Source organism: Mobula birostris, chromosome 2, assembly GCF_030028105.1.
Source record: "Mobula birostris isolate sMobBir1 chromosome 2, sMobBir1.hap1, whole genome shotgun sequence".
Taxonomy (NCBI): domain Eukaryota; kingdom Metazoa; phylum Chordata; class Chondrichthyes; order Myliobatiformes; family Myliobatidae; genus Mobula; species Mobula birostris.
The window spans coordinates 10441608-10459272 of record NC_092371.1 but is presented as its reverse complement, the minus strand read 5'-3'; the positions used below and the strand labels follow the sequence as shown (position 1 = coordinate 10459272).

At 47.6% G+C, this 17665-nt stretch overlaps 1 protein-coding gene across 1 annotated transcript in view; it reads right to left on the bottom strand.

Annotated features, from left to right (window-relative positions):
* Positions 1-17665, bottom strand: part of vps45 (vacuolar protein sorting 45 homolog) — a 47736-nt gene that overhangs the window by 12716 nt on the left and 17355 nt on the right. The window contains exons 6-10 of the mRNA XM_072282754.1: positions 16684-16821; positions 8824-8934; positions 6328-6462; positions 6133-6246; positions 4346-4513 (exon numbers count right to left, since the gene is read on the bottom strand). Of these exons, the coding sequence (XP_072138855.1) occupies positions 4346-4513; positions 6133-6246; positions 6328-6462; positions 8824-8934; positions 16684-16821 (666 nt within the window). The remainder of the gene's footprint in view (positions 1-4345; positions 4514-6132; positions 6247-6327; positions 6463-8823; positions 8935-16683; positions 16822-17665) is intronic.

The window sequence follows — 17665 nt, the reverse complement described above, 5'->3', positions numbered from 1 at the left end:
TAGCCCGGGAATTAAGGGTTAGGGACAAAAGGCAGGTAGGTGGAGCTGATCAGCCATGATTTTACTGAATGGTGAAGCAGGCTGAATGGGCCAGATGGCCAGCTCCTGCTCCTAATCCTTAGGTACAGGATAGTGAGGGGTATTTAACCATGGAGTGGCAAGAGAATGAAAGGTGGAGGGGGACAGCAATTTATAGGATTCATATCACAGTATGGGAATGGTCAGACACAGAATGAAGTTCCCTCTACACGGTCCCATCACACACTCCCGGGGTCAGACACAGAGTGAAACTCCCTCCACACCGTCCCATCACACACTCCTGGGGTCAGACACAGAGTGAAACTCCCTCTACACTGTCCCATCACACACTCCCGGGGTCAGACACAGAGTGAAGTACAGCGTCCCATCACACACTCCCGGGGTCAGACACAGAGTGAAACTTCCTCTACACCATCTCATCACACACTCCCGGGGTCAGACACAGAGTGAAACTCCCTCTACACTGTCCAAGCACACAATACTGGGGTCAGACACAGAGTGAAGCTCCCTCCACACTGTCCCATCACACACTCCCGGGGTCATACACAGAGTGAAGCTCCCTCTACACCGTCCCATCACACACTCCCGGGGTCAGACACAGAGTGAAGCTCCCTCCACAGCATCTCATCACACACTCCCGGGGTCAGACACAGAGTGAAACTCTCTCTACACTGTCCCATCACACACTCCCAGGGCCAGACACAGAGTGAAACTCTCTCTACACTGTCCCTTTACACTCTCCCAGAGTACAGACAGCTGAGACTTGAATATGTTTAGTTCCATTTATAGAGCTGAAGCGTGCGTGATGCGGGGGAAGAGTTTAAATTCGTGAGAGCTTGTGATCATTTCCATTGTGAGTTTGACAGGTTTTCTCAGAGGAGGTGTCTCAGACATTTCAGAACTCTTACTGTGAATAAGGAGAATGTCGGGAAGGCAGACTGATAAGGGGGAAGGGTCATGCAGTACAGTCCAAGAACAGGATGTCAACAACATCAGCCATTGTCAGGACACAGTGTGCGGAAACGTGCTGTGGAGACAGGCTTAAGGTCACTGGAGCTGGGGCCCTGCCAGCTCCTACAGCAGATAAACAGAGCTCTGCGGGGCTGCCTGGGCAGCAAGTGAACAATGAAGACACTCAGCGGTCTGTGAGAACAGCAGTGTCTGGGGATTGGGGGATGTGTGTGAGACAGAGGGACTGGATGTGGAAATGAGAGGGAAGGGGTGCAGTGGGGGATGGAGGGAGAGAGCCAGGAGGAGGGGGAGAGAGCCAGGTGTGGGGGGGGGGATGAGAGACAGCTGGGGTGGGGACGGGGGTGAGAGAGAGCCCTCGGTGGGGGGGGGGTAGCGAGGAGGTGGGAGGGGGAGAGGGGGAGAGGGAGGGAGAGGGAGGGAGAGGGAGGGAGAGGCAGGGGAGGGAGAGGGGAGAGGGGGAGGAGAATGGGGGTGGCCGCAAGAACAGTGGGGGAGGGGGAGAGGGGGAGGAGAGTGGGGGAGGCCGCGAGCAGTGGGGGAGGAGCGAGAGGTGCGGGGGAGGGAGCAAGAGGCGCAGGGGAGGGAGTGAGAGGGGTGGGGGCAGTGCGAGATGGGGCAGCAGGCAAGGCAGTCGGGGAAGAGAGATGGGTGGTCAAGACAGGGGGCGGCGGACTGGGCAGGCGAGAGAAGAGATGGACAGGAATTTCTCCCATCAGAGGGGAGAGAATCTTTGATGTTCACCCCCTCCCCACCACCACCTGTAGTGCAGAGATGAACATTCAGGTGAAGACACACAAAATGCTGGAGGAACTCAGGTCTGGCAGCATCTATGGAAACGAATACGGGACTGGAGGGGAAGGGGGATGATGCCAGACGGGGGTGGGGAAGGAGGATAGTTAGAAGGTGACAGATGAAGCTTGGTGGGTAGAAAAGATAAAAGTGGCTGGAGAGGAAGGAATTGGATAGGAGAGCGGGCCACAGGAGAAAGAGAATGAGGAGCAGAACTAGAGGGAGGTGATAGGCAGTTGAGGGGAAGAAGTAAGAGGCCAGAGTGGGGAATAGAAGAGGGAAGGGGAAGGGCAAAAAATTACATTTCCCAGGAAGGATGCCTGGTTGTGGGAACGAGTCTGGGTAAGCACATGGTCAAAGGGCAGCAGGGAGCTCTCTTTGAGAGATGAAGAAGCTGAAATCCCGTCTTCAACAGGAGTTCAACGAGACCCTCTCTCACTGATCTCCCTGTGTGATCTTTGCTGCCCTCTGACTCTTCAACCGTGTACTCACCACAGCCACATATCCTTCCTGGAAATGGTCATTCTTTCCCTCCTCTTTCACTCTTCTATTCCCCATTTTAGCCTTTTACCTCTTCTCCTCGCCTGCCTATCACCTCCTCCTCATACCCCTCCTTCTTCCCTTTCTCCCATGCTCTCCTCTCAGATTCCTTCCTTTCCAGCCCTTCATCTTCTCCACCCACCCGTCTTCACCCACCACCTTCTAGCTATCCTCCTTCCCTTCCCCTCCCCTTTCTTCTGTTGTCTTCCCCCTTGTTTTGCAGTCCTGATGAACGATCTTGGCCTGAAACGTCGACTGTTTGTTCATTTCCTGACCTGCTGAGCTCCTCCAGCATTTTGTGTGTCTTGCCCTGGATTTCCGGCATCTGCAGAACCTCTGGTTTAACATTCAAATGTTTGACGGCACAGTAGCATAGCGGTTAGTGTAATGCTTCACAGCACCAGCGACCCGTGTTCAATTCCTGCTGTTATGTCTAAGGAGCTTATAGGTGCTCTGTATGACTGGCCGGGTTTCCTCCGGGTGCTCTGGATTCCTCCCACATTCTGAAGATGTACGGGTTATAGTTAGTAAGTTGTGGGCTTGCTACGTTGGCGATGGAAGTGTGGCGACACTTGCGGCTGTCTCCCAGCACATCCTTGGACTGTTGGTTACTGATGCAAACAACACATTTTCACTGTATGTCTCAATGTACGTCAAACATATCAAGCTAATCTTTAACTTGAACCCAGCCCACAAACCAAAACCCCCGCTGGGTTCCAACTCCTTCCTGAGACTCCCCCGCCAAGTTTCAAGTTCAATTTCACGCTCAGTTTATTGTCGTTCAACCGTACACATGTAGACAGCCAAACGAAACAACGTTCCTCTGGACCAAGGTGCGCAACACAGTACAAATAACTCACACACGCAAAACACAAAGTTTTGTAAATATTAATAGATTACCTCAAATAAACTAACAAATATTAAGGTACACTTACACACAAGATAACAAGTAAACAGAATAACTCTACTGGCTCTTCATGCGTGATGAGACCGGGATGATGGCAGGGAGTTCAGGGAAGAAGCTGTTTCCCATCTTAACCTAACGCTAAGCTATCTCCTGCCTGATGGTAGTGGGTCAAAGTCAAGGGCTCTCAAACTGGGGTCCATGGACCCTTCGATTAATGGTCGGAGTGTTCCCGCTAACATATTTTGCTACCAGCGCACGAAGGAATTCAAACTGCGCACAAAATGTTGTCACCCTCTACCTCATTAGCATCTTTCACGTTCGTACACAATCACATTTCCTTTTCCAGTTTCTGATGCGGACAATGTTGACAATGTGGAGTTTGTGATGATTTGTCTGCAGTTTTTAGAACTGGTTTATTTATACCGGTTTTATTGAAGAAATTATTGATTCACTATGTTGAATTCCAAGGAAGCAAAGAATGTGAAGTGCAAAAGAACTGCTGGTTCATTTAAAGCACAATGATTTAATAAAACAGTAGAAACTGCTGCACTGAAAGCTCTTGAGGTCAAGAGCTTGCAGCTACGGGAAATATTTATGTACAATACAGAAACTAGTGTTACCTGTGTGTATTGTCGCAATGCAGAAGTTGCTGGAGAATTTGCAAACATGAAGAAGTGGAGTGATATTTGAAAACTTGACTTTTTAAAGCATCATTTAGCAAGCAAATCACACACGGACGATATGCGAAAACTCTGGTGAGAAAATCCTTCATTACCAACTACAGGCCTGCTACATGTGTTTTGTGAGAGTGCAGATGAATGAGAGTAAAAACGATCAAACCCAGAGGATATCGAAGTTCTTATTGACAGTGTTTTACTAGCTGTTAAAATGAATTCCTTCTATATTCAAAATTCAGTAAGCACATGTTATTGTCACTGGGCAAAAAACTGCACAGCGCAAGATTTTTGCGCAAACTGGTCATTACAAATCAGAGGCAACATTGATGGTTGGGGTCCATGGCACAAGAAAATGTTGGGAACCCCTTGTCAAAGTGACCGTGAGACGGATGGGAGGGGTCATTGACCATGTCTCCCTCACCTGTAAGGCCTTGGAGTGGTGATTCTGGCAGGCCAGCTCCTGCTCGACCTCTGACACGGCCATCAAGTTGCGTTCCGCCACCAGCCTCGACAGCTCGCCCACCACCGTCACGTGCTTGGCCACCGTGCCGGACATCTTCTTGAACTGAGGGTAGTTCTCAACAAAAGCCTAAGGAGAAATGAGGTCACTGGAGTACGTTCCGTCCAACCCTCTCCTCTGACATGATAAAATAACCGAGGGCCACAACCAAACCTGGAGCATCCCACCCCTCCCCAATTACTTTGTTCCACCCTGGAAAAGATTCCATAAACACAAGAGATTCCGAAGATGCTGGAAATCTTGAGAAACACACACAAAATGCTGGAGAAACTCAGATTTAATATAATCAAACAAACTCAATATTGATTCATGCAGGGCAAATCATCTTTCACAAATTACTTGTGTTCTTTGAAGATGAACCAGGGAGAGTTGATAGAGGCGAGGCAGTATTGAGACTTCCAAAAGGCATTTGATAAGGTTCCACATTGGAGTACTGGAGAAGGTGTATTAGTGGGGGTTGAAGATCAGTACTCACACAGAAAACTGGGTTGGAAATTTTTTTAAACCCACACAAAGTGCTGGAGGAATTCAGAAAGTTAGGCAGCATCTATCTAGAGGAGTAAACAGTCGACATTTTGGGACCAAGACTGTTCATCAGAATGGGAAGGAAGGGGGAAAAACACAGAATAAGAAGGTGGAGGGAAGGGAATGAGTATAAGATGGCAGATGATAGGTGGAGGGGAAAGGTGGCTGGGCGAGGGAGGGAGGAGGGTGAGGTTAAGAAGCTGGGAGATGATAAGATGGTCAAGAGATGAAGAAGGAGGAAATGATAGGAGAGGAGAATGGACCTTGGAAGGAAGAGAGGTGCCAGAGGGAGATGATAGGCAGGTGTGAAGAAGGGGTGAGAGGGGAACCAGAATGGGGAATGGAAAAAGGGAGAAGAGAGAAGGGCGGAGGGGGTAGAAATTACTGGAAGTTGGATAAATCAATGCTCATGCCATCAGATTGGATTGAATTTGAGGTGTTGGTCATCCAATCTGAGTTTAACCTCATCATAATAGTAGGGGAGACCATGGACAGACATGTCAGAATGGGAATGGAGATCAAATTGAAATGAGAGCCCATTCTGTCTCACCTGGTCTCACCTATCACCTGCCAGCTTGTACTCCTCCCCCTCCCCACCCTGTTATTTCTGCTTCTTCTCCCTTCCTTTCCAGTCCTGATGAAGATTCTTGGGCCAAATCATCAACTGTTTACTCCCCTCCATAGTTGGGATTTCCTCCAGCAACTTGTGCGTTGGAAAAGATTCCAGCCCTGTTTTCGATGTAAATACTGATTTTCAACCCTTGGCAGTACACCTTTCTCCACTACTGTGGAACCTTATTAAATGCCTTTTTGAAGTCTCAATACTTGACATCTACTGGTTCTCCTCTATCCATCCTCCCCAATACTTTTAACAACCCAAGTAATATCTGAGAGACGATTTGCCCTGGTGATCCTACATTGAGTTTTGTTTGATTAGATTAAGCTTTCCTTATTGGCTGTTTCATCTTTGATTACTGACTTCAAACCAACCACCTCACCCACCCTCCCACCAATACATACCTCTCCTCACTACCTCCTCTCCTCTCCCCTGCTCCATTGCCTGACTGCACTGGGCCGAGCCACTTAACACCCTCTCCCAAACCCCTCTCATCGCTCCCTGCCACTTCCTCCCACTCCAGCTTCCCTTTCCATATCACCCTCACCTTCATGTCAGCGATGGACTCTAGTTTCTGCTGTCGTTTGGGTTTCTTCTTCTGGAAATCTTCCATCAGGTTCTTGATGTTGCAGCCAATCTCACCAAAGTTCAGGTACATGTTCTGTAAAGGAGGGAGAGGCAGTGAGAGAGGAGGAAGGCAGTGGGGAGGGGAAGTGAGGGGTGGGAGGGTGTTGGGACTTACGTTGGCATAGAACTCATCGCTGTCGGCTGAGAGCACCACCTCCTTCAGGTCTCTGCTGATGCCTGGCACCCGGGACAGGTCGATGCGATTGTTACTAATCCCCAGCAGCTCGTGAACCATCGCCTGGTATGTCCACTGTAAAACACACACCACTGAGCTGTACTAACAGGGTAGCAGACACCAACAGAATCAACAAACTCATCCGTAAGGCCAGTGATGTTGTGGGGATGGAACTGGACTCTCTCACGGTGGTGTCTGAAAAGAGGATGCTGTCCAAGTTGCATGCCATCTTGGACAATGTCTCCCATCCACTACATAATGTACTGGTTGGGCACAGGAGTACATTCAGCCAGAGACTCATTCCACCGAGATGCAGCACTGAGCATCATAGGAAGTCATTCCTGCCTGTGGCCATCAAACTTTACAACTCCTCCTTTGGAGGGTCAATAGGCTGGTCCTGGACTTATTTCCTGGCATAATTTACATATTACTATATGTTTTATTACTATTTAATTATTTATGGTGCAACTGTAACAAAAACCAATTTCCCCCGGGATCAATAAAGTTTGACTATGACTATGACTAATGGATACCATCCCAATGCACGCCCCCACATACTCCCCGGGGACTGCATCGGTACCTACCAGGGCTCTGCTGGGGGCTGTGTCAGTATTTACAGGGGATCCAGGGGAGTATGTCGGTACTTACTGGGGGTCCCGGGGAGTGTGTGGTTATTCACGGGGAGTTTCAATACATTACCATTCTGCTTCTCTGCACCTATCCCATTGCCTGGATACAAGTACAGTTGTGTCAGAAAGACAATACTCCATTTTCTGTTCAACCCCCGTGTCCAACTGCATCGGGGAAGTGTGTTGAGCTGTTTAAAGGTGCAGGTGATAGGCTGTGGACCGCCAGCTCCCTCTGCTGCTCAGACCCTCACACTGCAAGGCTCACCATACTCAATCCATGACTGAGATGTGAGTGTAGGGAAAAAGGGGAACTCAAAGATCAAAATAATATTATGCAAGTACATACACATCACCATGTACTACCTCAGGATTTATTTTCTTTCAGGCACTTACAGAAAAAATAAGAAATACATTAGAATTTTTCAAAAAAAATTCGACCTAAAGGAGGACTGACAAACACTAATGTGCATATGAAAATACTATTAAGAACAAGAGTTGTAAAGAGTCCTCGAAAGTGGGTCTGAGGCAGTGGAATCAGTTCAGAGTAGTAGTGATTAAGATTAACCATGCTGGTCCGGGGGCCTGATGGTTGTGGGGTAATAGCTGCTCCTGAACCTGGCAGTGTGGGAGCTTTCTGTACCTCCTGCCTGATGGTAGTAGCAAGGAGAGAACATTGCCTGGATGGTTGGTGGGTTGGTGGGTGGGTGGGTGGGGGGGGGGGGGGTCTTTGATGATGGATGCTGCTTTCTCATGCGGATGTGCACGGTCACGGGAAGGGCTTTGCCTGTAACAGACAGGCCATTTTCTGTAGGCTTTTCTGCTCCTAGGCATTGGTGATTCCATACCAGGCCACATGACTCCAAAACTGACTGATTCCTCCACCGTTCTTCCTGCCCCTCATACCTGCGGGAGGGGCAGAGGCTCATTGATAAAATTTGCATCCCCTCCCCCCGCACTGCCAGGAGAAAGGGACAGGCAGGGAGCCAGTGGGGCAGGGGGCAGGAGTGGAAATGGTCCCAGCAATAGATGATGGTTAGGTGATTGATGTTGAGAATCAAGGCCCACAGATCGAAGCAGAGGTCTGGAAGTCTGTTGTCCAGAGGTGAATCTGCAAACCTCTGTGAGTCCGCTGGGGAGGTCAAAGCCCAACGTCTGCAGGCCCGAGTCCGCTGGGGGCCTGACCTGGGCGTTAAAGGACTGTGTATGTGTGTGGGTGGCAGGGGCTTTTGTTTTTGCTGGCTGTTGAATTCCGTGTTGTTCTGCCAATCATTGTGGGCATGCTACGTTGGCACTGGAATGTGTGGCGACACTCGTGGGCTGTCGAACAGCACATCCTCAGATGTGCTGGCTGTTCATGCAAATGACACATTTCACCTTGTATCAGGACTGGGTAACAGCCTCTTCCCTCAGGCTGTGAGCCTAATGACTACTCTGCCAGTACCAAGATCTCCACTAGGGCAGCAAGCTGTTTACCTGTACTGCGCACTGCATGCATTTTGAATTATAGTTTATTAACTTATTTCCAGTAATATTTTGTTTTATGTGCTGTGTGCGATATACATTTTGAGGGTGCACCATGGTCCAGAGGAACGTTGTTCATTTCGTTGTATATATATGACAATAATCAAACTTGAACTTGCATGTTTTGATGTACAGGTGGCAAAAAACGTGAATCTTGGTCCCACCTACCTTGCCAGTTTAATTCCAGAGGGAGAGTGACCAGCCCTCCCAGCAGACACGGGAAGGTCCACCCCACCCCTGGGAGAGCAGGTAAGAGGCGAGGGGGAGGAGGGGAGACGAGGCTCACCTGGTTGAGGAGAGGGGTGATGGGATCACTGCTTCGATCCAAAATGAGCAGCAACGGGGGAACCTCTGTCCTGCGGAAGTCGAAGAGCTCGTACTCCCTAGTGATGACTTGCTGCCGTGGGGGAGAGCAAGAGAGACAAAAAGAATTAGTTAACGCTGAGATTGGGAGGAAGTACAAGAGAGATTGGGGCAGGGTAAAGGCCATTAAACACAGCCTGCCATTCAATACAACTGAAAATCAGGGAATTGCAAAGGGTTCGCAAACACATACAGTTTGTTGCAAGAAAAAGTTTGTGAATCCTTTGGTTTTCTGCATTCATTACTCGTAAAATATGGTCTGATCTTCATCTAAGTCACAATAATAGACAAACACAATCTGCCTAAACTAACAACAAACAATTGTACTGCTTCTCGTCAGTACCGAGTACACCATTTAAACAATCACATTCTAGGTTAAAAAACGTATGTGAACCTCTGGGATAAAGCCTTCTCCAAAAGCTATTTGGAGTCAGGAGTCCCAATCAATGAGATGAGATTGGACGTGTGGGTTGTAGAGGGGCCCTGCCCTATAAAAAAAAAACACAAAGTCAGATTACTGATAGACCCTGCTCTTCTTAAGAAAGATCTGTTTATGTGCACCACGCCTCAATCAAAACAACTTTCAGAGGACCTTAGGAGAAGAATTGTAGAGATGCGTGAAGCTAGAAAAGGCTACAAAAGCATTTCTAAAGACCTGAGTGTCCATCAGTCCACAGTAAGAGAAACTGTCTACAAATGGAGGAAGCTCAGTGCTGTTGCTACTCTCCCTAGGAGTGGGCATCCTGCAAAGATCACAGTAAGAATATAATGTACACTGCTGAAGTAAGTGAAAAAGAACTCAAGGGTAACAGGAAAGGACCTACAGAAATCATGAGAACTTGCTAAGGTCTCTGTTCATGTGTCCACTATAACAAAAACACTGAACAAGAATGGTGTTCATGGAAGGACACCACGGAGGAAACCTCTCCTCTCCAAAAAAAACTTTGCAGGACATCTCAAGTTTGCAAAAGAGCACCAGGATGTTCTACAATGCTTCTGGAACAATGTTCTGTGGACAGGTGAGACAACAGTTGAACTGGCAGAAATGCACACCGCTATGTTTGGAGGAAAAAGGACACGGCACACTAACACCAAAAACGGCAGCATGGCTTGGGGCTGCTTTGCTGCCTCAGGGCCTGGACAGCTTGCAATCATTGAGGAAACAATGAATTCAAAATTGTATCAAGACAGTTTACAGGAGAATGTCAGGGTAGCAATCCATCACCTGAAGCTAAATAGAAGCTGGATGATGCAACAAGACAATGATCCAAAACACAAGTAAATCAACAACAGAATGGCTTAAAAAGAAAATCTGTGTTTTCGAATGGCCAAGTCAGAGTCCAAAGCTTAACCCAATTGAGATCTGTGGCATGACCTGAAGACGGCTGCTCATGCAAGGTGTCCCAGAAATTCCGATGAACTGAAACTGTTTTTTGAGGAACGGTTTAAAATTTCTCCTACCCATTGAGCAAGTCTGATCAGCAGCCACAGGAAACACTTGCTGGAGGTTATTGTTGGTAAAGGCGATTCTACCAATTATTAAATACAAGGGTTCACATACTTTTTCCAGCCTGGACTGTGAATGATTAAATCATGTGTTCAATAAAGATGATGAAAAGCACAATTGTTTGTGTGTTATTAGTTTAGGCAGATTGTGTTTGTCTATTATTGTGACTTAGATGAAAATCAGACCACATTTTATGAGTAATTAATGCAGAAAACCAAATAATTACAAAGGGTTCACAAACTTTTCCCTGCAGCTAAATGTATACTTATTCTAATTTATAATTTTTAAAAAATGAACATTTATTGCACTGTACTGCTGCCACAAAATGACAAATTTCACTACCTACGCTTGTGATATTAAACCTGGTTCTGGTCTACACTGGCCTTAACCTTACAGTGTTGCCTCGGGAAGGCTAATCAAATGATCGTGGATAAACCCAAGATATTCTGCAGATGCTGTACACTCAGTGCCTGCTTTATTAGGTACAGGAGGACCACAGGGTATATTTCTGTATGTTTGTGGTCTGCTACTGTTGCCCATCCACTTCAAGACTCAACATGCTGTGCGTTCTGAGATGCTGAACATCTGGCACCAGTAATCATTCCACGGTCAAAGAGTCCCACAGGGGTCAGTGTTGGGGCTGCTTCTTTTCACAATGTACATCAATGATTTGGATGATGGAATTGAGGGAATTGATGGCTTTGTGGCCAAGTTTGCGAACAATATGAAGATAGGTGGAGGGACAGGTAGTATTGAGGAAGCCGGGAGTTTGCAGAAGGACTTAATTGGGCCAGATGGCCTACTCCTGCTCCTATTTTTAATGTTCTTATTACTGTTCCCATTACCTTGCTTGTGATACACTTTAAGCTTACTGGTCTATAGTTACCAGGGACAGTGGGACAACATTCGCCCACTTCCAGTTCTTAGGGATTTCACCAGTCTTCAACGGCTTTTGGAAAATACATGTTACGAGTTTGCATATATAACCTCTTTAAGTACTGTTGGATAAACGTTGCCTGGCCTGGAGATTCATTAACTTTCAGCCTTTCCAGCCAAAGCAGGACCTCACTTTCTAAGATCTCCAAGTCACTAAAAGCAACCTTATTTCTCTCTACACTTATTGCTAACATCTTCGCAGGTGAATACTTCAGCAAGATACGAGTTAAGAGTATCCGCTATGTCCTCCTCTGCGTAAGTTAACTCCCCACTATTATTTCTAGTAAACATTACCTTTCTCCCTGACTTTTCTTTTACTAAAAAATCTCTCAGGATCAATCTCAGAATTATCAGCAATATCTTTCTCAACCCATCTTTTGGCAATCTGAATTTCCCTCTTGATTATAGCTCTCATATTTAATATGCCCTATAGTTAACATTATTACTATTTTTTGTATTCCTTATATAGTTGTGTGAGCACGTGGCCAAGTGGTTAAGGCATTGGACTAGCTATCTGAAGGTCGTGAGTTCGAGCCCCAGCCGAGCGAATGTGTTGTGTCCCTGAGCAAGGCACTTAATCACACATTGCTCTGCGACGACACCGGTGCCAAGCTGTATGGGTCCTAATGGCCTTCCCTTGGACAACATCGGTGTCGTGGAGAGGGGAGACTTGCAGCATGCTTCCATACAACCTTGCCCAGGCCTGTGCCCTGGAGAGTGAAGACTTTCCAGGCGCAGATCCATGGTCTCACAAGACTAACGGATGCCTTGTTTTTTATATAGTTGTCTTTTCTTCAATAATTTTTTATCCATATCTTTATTTATCTATGTATTTGAGCTATTGTTTCTATTGCTTCTCCTGACCTTGGGTGCGAACATTACCTGCACTGTGTGTATTACCTCTTTAAATCAACCCCATTGTTCCTCAACTGACTGAACATCAAGTGTAGAAGATTGGCAAAGGATACAGCAGAATACAGATCACTTGCAGATATAGGTGGGGAGATAGCAGATAGTGTTTAACCCAACCATTTGTGAAGTGCTGCATGTTGGGAGATAAAATGTAAAGAGACAGTGCATGGATAATGAAAAGACCCGGAACAGTGCTGACAAGCAGAGGGATGTTGTGTCCGAGTCCATTGCTCCCTGAAAGTGACTACACGGGTTGGTAAGGTGGTAAAGATGCATGCGGTATGCTTGTTTTTATTAGCTGAGAAACTGAGTCAGACTCAGGAAGTTATGTTGAAACTTTATAAAACACTAGTTAGGCCAGATCTGGAGCACTGCATACAGTTCTGGTCTCCCCATTACAGACATCCCACCTCTCCCGGAAGTTCCAGGAGTCTCCCGCATATTAATAGTGGCTCCCTGATGCCCGCAAATTATATACAATATCACGGAAATCAATTTTTTTGAGAGCGAGCGAGAGAAAGCAAGAGAGAGCACGAGAGCAAGCGAGAGCGCGCGAGCAAGAGCGCGCCATGGCAGAGTGTTCCAAAAGATATATAAAACGTACGTTACCCCAAACTACACTAAAGTGTACCCCTGCCTAATAGGGGTCAAAATAATGACAGTGTTGCTCACTGCACTGTTTGCAACAGTGACTTTTCTATTGCCCATGGTGGGTTAAGACTGTAAAAGACATGTTGAGGTGAGTTTAACAGGTGTCATTCGTTCACTAGCATAGCTAACGTTATTTAAACTAGCTGGCCAGCTGCTAAGGAGCTACTCTATTGCAGACGTCCCACCTCTCCCAGAAGTTCCGGGAGTCTCCCGCAAATTGATGGTGCTACCTCCCTGAAATGAGTTTTTGCAGGGTGGGATGTCTGCCATTATCAGAACCAGGTTTAATATCACCAATATATGTTGCGAAATTTGGTGTTACTGTGACAACAGTATATTGCAATATACAATAGTGAAAATTATAAACCACAGTAAGAAATATAAAAATATATAAATATCAATAAATACACACACACCATAAGTCCACAAGTAGTGCAAGAAGAAAGTAAAAAAAAATACTAAGGTAGCGTTCATGGGTTCATTGTCCAATCAGAAACCTCATGGTGGAGGGAAGAAGTTGTTCCTAAAACATTCAGTTCGTGTCTTCAGGCTCCTGTATCGCCTCCTCCATGGTAGCAATGAGAAGAGGGCACATCCTGGGTGACAGGGCCCTTTTGGAGGCACCGATGGTGAGGAGTGCCCATGATGGATCTGGCTGAGTTTGCAACTTTCTGATCCTGTGCACTCACCAGACGATGATGCAATCCATTAGAGTGCTCTCCACTGTACATCTGTAGAAATTTGCGAGTGTCTTTGGTGACATCCCAAATCTCCTCAAGCTCCGGATGAAATACAACCACTGTCAGGCCCTTTTATAATTGCATCAGTATGTGATGCTGTGGTTTTACGAGGCACTGGTGAGGCCTCACCGTGACTATTGTGAACAGTTCTGGGCTCCTCATCTTGGAAAGGATGTGCTGGCATTGGAGAGGTTTAGAGGAGGTTCACAAGGATGATTCCTGGAATGAAAGGGTTATCATACGAGGAATGTTTGATGGCTCTGGGTCTGTACTCGCTGGAATTCAGAAGGATGGGGGGGGGGATCTCATTGAAACCTTTTGAATGTTGAAAAACCTAGATGGAGCAGATGTGGAAAGGATGTTTCCCATGGTGGGGGAATCTAGAACAAGAGGGCACAACCTCAGGATAGAGGGGTGTCCTTTCAAAACACATGTGGAGAAATTTCTTTAGCCAAAGGGTAGTGAACTGGTGGAAGTTGTTGCCACATGCAGCTGTGGAGGCCAGGTCATTGGGTGTATTTAAGGCAGAGATAGGTTCTTGATTGGAAATGGTATCAAAGATTATGTGGAGAAGGCCGAGAACTGGGGTTGAGGAGGAGAAAGAAAAAGGATCAGCCACGATTGAATGGCGGAGCACTTGATGGGGCCAGATGTCTAATTCTGCTCCTATGTCTTATGGTCTTATGTTGGGCCCAAGGTAGATCTTCAGAGACATTGACACCCAGGAATTTGAAACTGCTCACCCTTTCCACTTCTGATCCCTCAGTGGGGATTTGTGTGTGTTCCTTCAACTTCCCCTCCTGAAGTCCTCAATTAAATCCTTGATCTGACTGATGTTGAGTGCAGGGCTGTTTCTGCAACACCGCTCAAACAGCTGATCGATCTCACTCCTGTACGCCTCCTCATCACCACCTGAAATTCTGCCGACAATAGTTGTGTCATCAGCAGACATACAGACGTGATTTGAGCTGTGCCTAGCCACACAGTCGTGGGTGTAGAGAGGGCAGAGCAGTGGGCTAAGCACGCACCCTTGAAGTGCATCGGTGTTGACTGTCAGCAAGGAGATGTCATTTCCAATCCGCACTGACTGTGGTCTCCCATTGAAGATGTCAAGGATCCAGTTGCAGAGCAAGGCACAAAGGTCCAGATTCTGCAGCTTGCTGATTATAACTGAGGGTATGACAGTGTTGAACATCGAGCCGTAATCAATAAACAGCAGCCTGATGTAGGAATTACTATTGCTCAGGTGATCCTGGCCGAGTGGAGAGCCAGTGACTTGCATCCGCTGTAGACCTAGTGTGGTGATAGGCAAATTGCAGTGGGTCCAGGTCCTTGCTGAGGCAGGGGTGGATTCCAGCCATGACCAACCCCTCAAAACACTTCATCACCGTAGATGTGAGTGCAACTGGGCGATAGTCATTGAGGCAGCTCACTCTGTTCTTCTTCTGCACTGGTGTGACTGTCGCCCCTTTGAAGCATGTGGGAACCTGCGACTGCAGCAATGAGAGATTGAGAATGTCTTTGAACACTCCCGCCATTTGGACGGCACGGATTTTCAGTGCCCTACCAGATACACCACCAGAGCCTGACGCCTTCCAAGGGTTCACCCTCCTGAAAGATGTCCTGACGTTGGCCTCCGAGACAGAGATCAAAGGGTCAAAAGATGTTGCAGGAAGGATGCTGAGGCTCGGGAGAAGATGCAGAAGAGGTCTAACAGGATGCTGCCTGGACTAGAGGCAGGCGTTTTAACCAGAGGTTGCACGAGCTTGGTTTGTTTTACTGTGGAGCAGCAGAGACTGAAGGAAGATTTGACAGAGGTTTATAAAAGTATGACAGGTATATAAGGTCCCATGCATGGGTCTTGGGCACACACACACACACACACACACACACACACACACACACACACACACACACACACACACACACACACACACACACACACTCACACACACACACACACACACACACACACATATATATATATATATATATACATACACACATATATATACATATACATACACACATACACACACACACACACACACATATATATATATATATATACACATATACATATACATACACACATACACATATATATATATAGCTACGGTGCGTAAGACTTCTGCACTCTATTGTTTTTGTCAACATGGGGAGGAGAGGGAAGGGCACGACAGGACACAGGAGGCATCATGTCTGACCACGGCAGCCAAGGAAGTCTCCAGCCCTGACAACTGTTCATACCATTAGACCAAGATTTTTGAGGCCGAGAGAGTGCAATGGCCTTTTCACTATAAAACTCCGCCTGCACAAGTTACGTCGTTGCCGGGACAACCAACACATGACCGTATAGAGGAGACACCTGTATCTTTCTTTCACTGGAAATATCTAATACCAGAGAGGAATGCAGAAGGATGAGAGGGGATAAGTTCGAGATACGCAGGGGAAATTTTTTTTAAAACACAGAGAACGGTGAGTGCCTGGAATGCAGTGCCTGGGTTGGTGGTGGAGGCAGATACCACAGAGGCTCTTGGATAAGCATGAGAATGTACAGAAGGGTAGGGAGCACAGGTAGGCAGAAGGGATTAGTTTCACAGTTAATTAGTTTCGACGTGAACGTGAAGTTGATGAGCTGGGGTACAAACCCTGAGCCAACACTGGCTGCTCTGGACCCACTGATCCACCCAGCTCAGGACAACCGGGGACGGACGGCAAGTTTTCATTTAAAATCGAGATACAGAGTGGAACAGGTCCACTGTCCCATGTCACCCACCAGCACCCGATTTAACCCCAGCCTAATCACAGGATAATTTGCAATGACCAATTAACCTACGCCTTTGGACTGCGGGAGGAAACCAGATGCCTGCAGGAAACCCACATGGTCTGAGATACAGAGCTAGAATTTTGCACAGTACTGTGTTTATCAGTGTGGAGCGGAGAGCAAGTTTGCCGGAAATGGTAATCGTGGTCGATGGGTGGACCGTGAGTTCGGAGACGGGGAGGGGAAGCCACCATACGGCACTGCTCTTACCTTGACGGAGGCTGCCAACCGCTTGGCCATGTCTGAGGAAGCCTGGTAACGGATCATGGGGCATTTCTTCAGGGACAGGAGAACAGCCGTCAGTCCCTCCGTGCTCCGGACCATGGCCGGGAAGTTCCAGTTCCATCCCTGTGTGCGAGGACACCAATGCTTCAATCCTCCAAACACAAATACATCAGAACAGCGCACAGATCAGTGGTACACACAACCACCACACCGTCCCATCACACAGTCCTGGGGTCAGACACAGAGTGAAGTTCCCTCCACGCTGTCCCATCAGTCACTCCCAGGGTCAGACACAGAGTGAAGCTCCCTCTACACTGTCCCATCACACACTCCCAGGGTCAGACACAGAATGAAGCTCCCTCTACACCGTCCCATCACACACTCCCAGGGTCAGACACAGAGTGAAACTCCCTCCACACTGTCCCATCACACACTCCCGGGGTCAGACACAGAGTGAAGCTCCCTCTACACTGTCCCATCACACACTCCCAGGGTCAGACACAGAATGAAGCTCCCTCTACACCGTCCCATCACACACTCCCAGGGTCAGACACAGAGTGAAACTCCCTCCACACTGTCCCATCACACACTCCCGGGGTCAGACACAGAGTGAAACTCCCTCTACACCGTCCCATCACACACTCCCGGGGTCAGACACAGAGTGAAGCTCCCTCCACGCTGTCCCATCAGTCACTCCCGGGGTCAGACACAGAGTGAAACTCCCTCCACACTGTCCCATCACTCACTCCCAGGGTCAGACACAGAGTGAAACTCCCTCTACACCGTCCCATCACACAGTCCTGGGGTCAGACACAGAGTGAAACTCCCTCCACACCGTCCCATCACACACTCCCGGGGTCAGACACAGAGTGAAACTCACTCCACACCGTCCCATCACTCACTCCCGGGGTCAGACACAGAGTGAAACTCACTCCACACTGTCCCATCACTCACTCCCAGGGTCAGA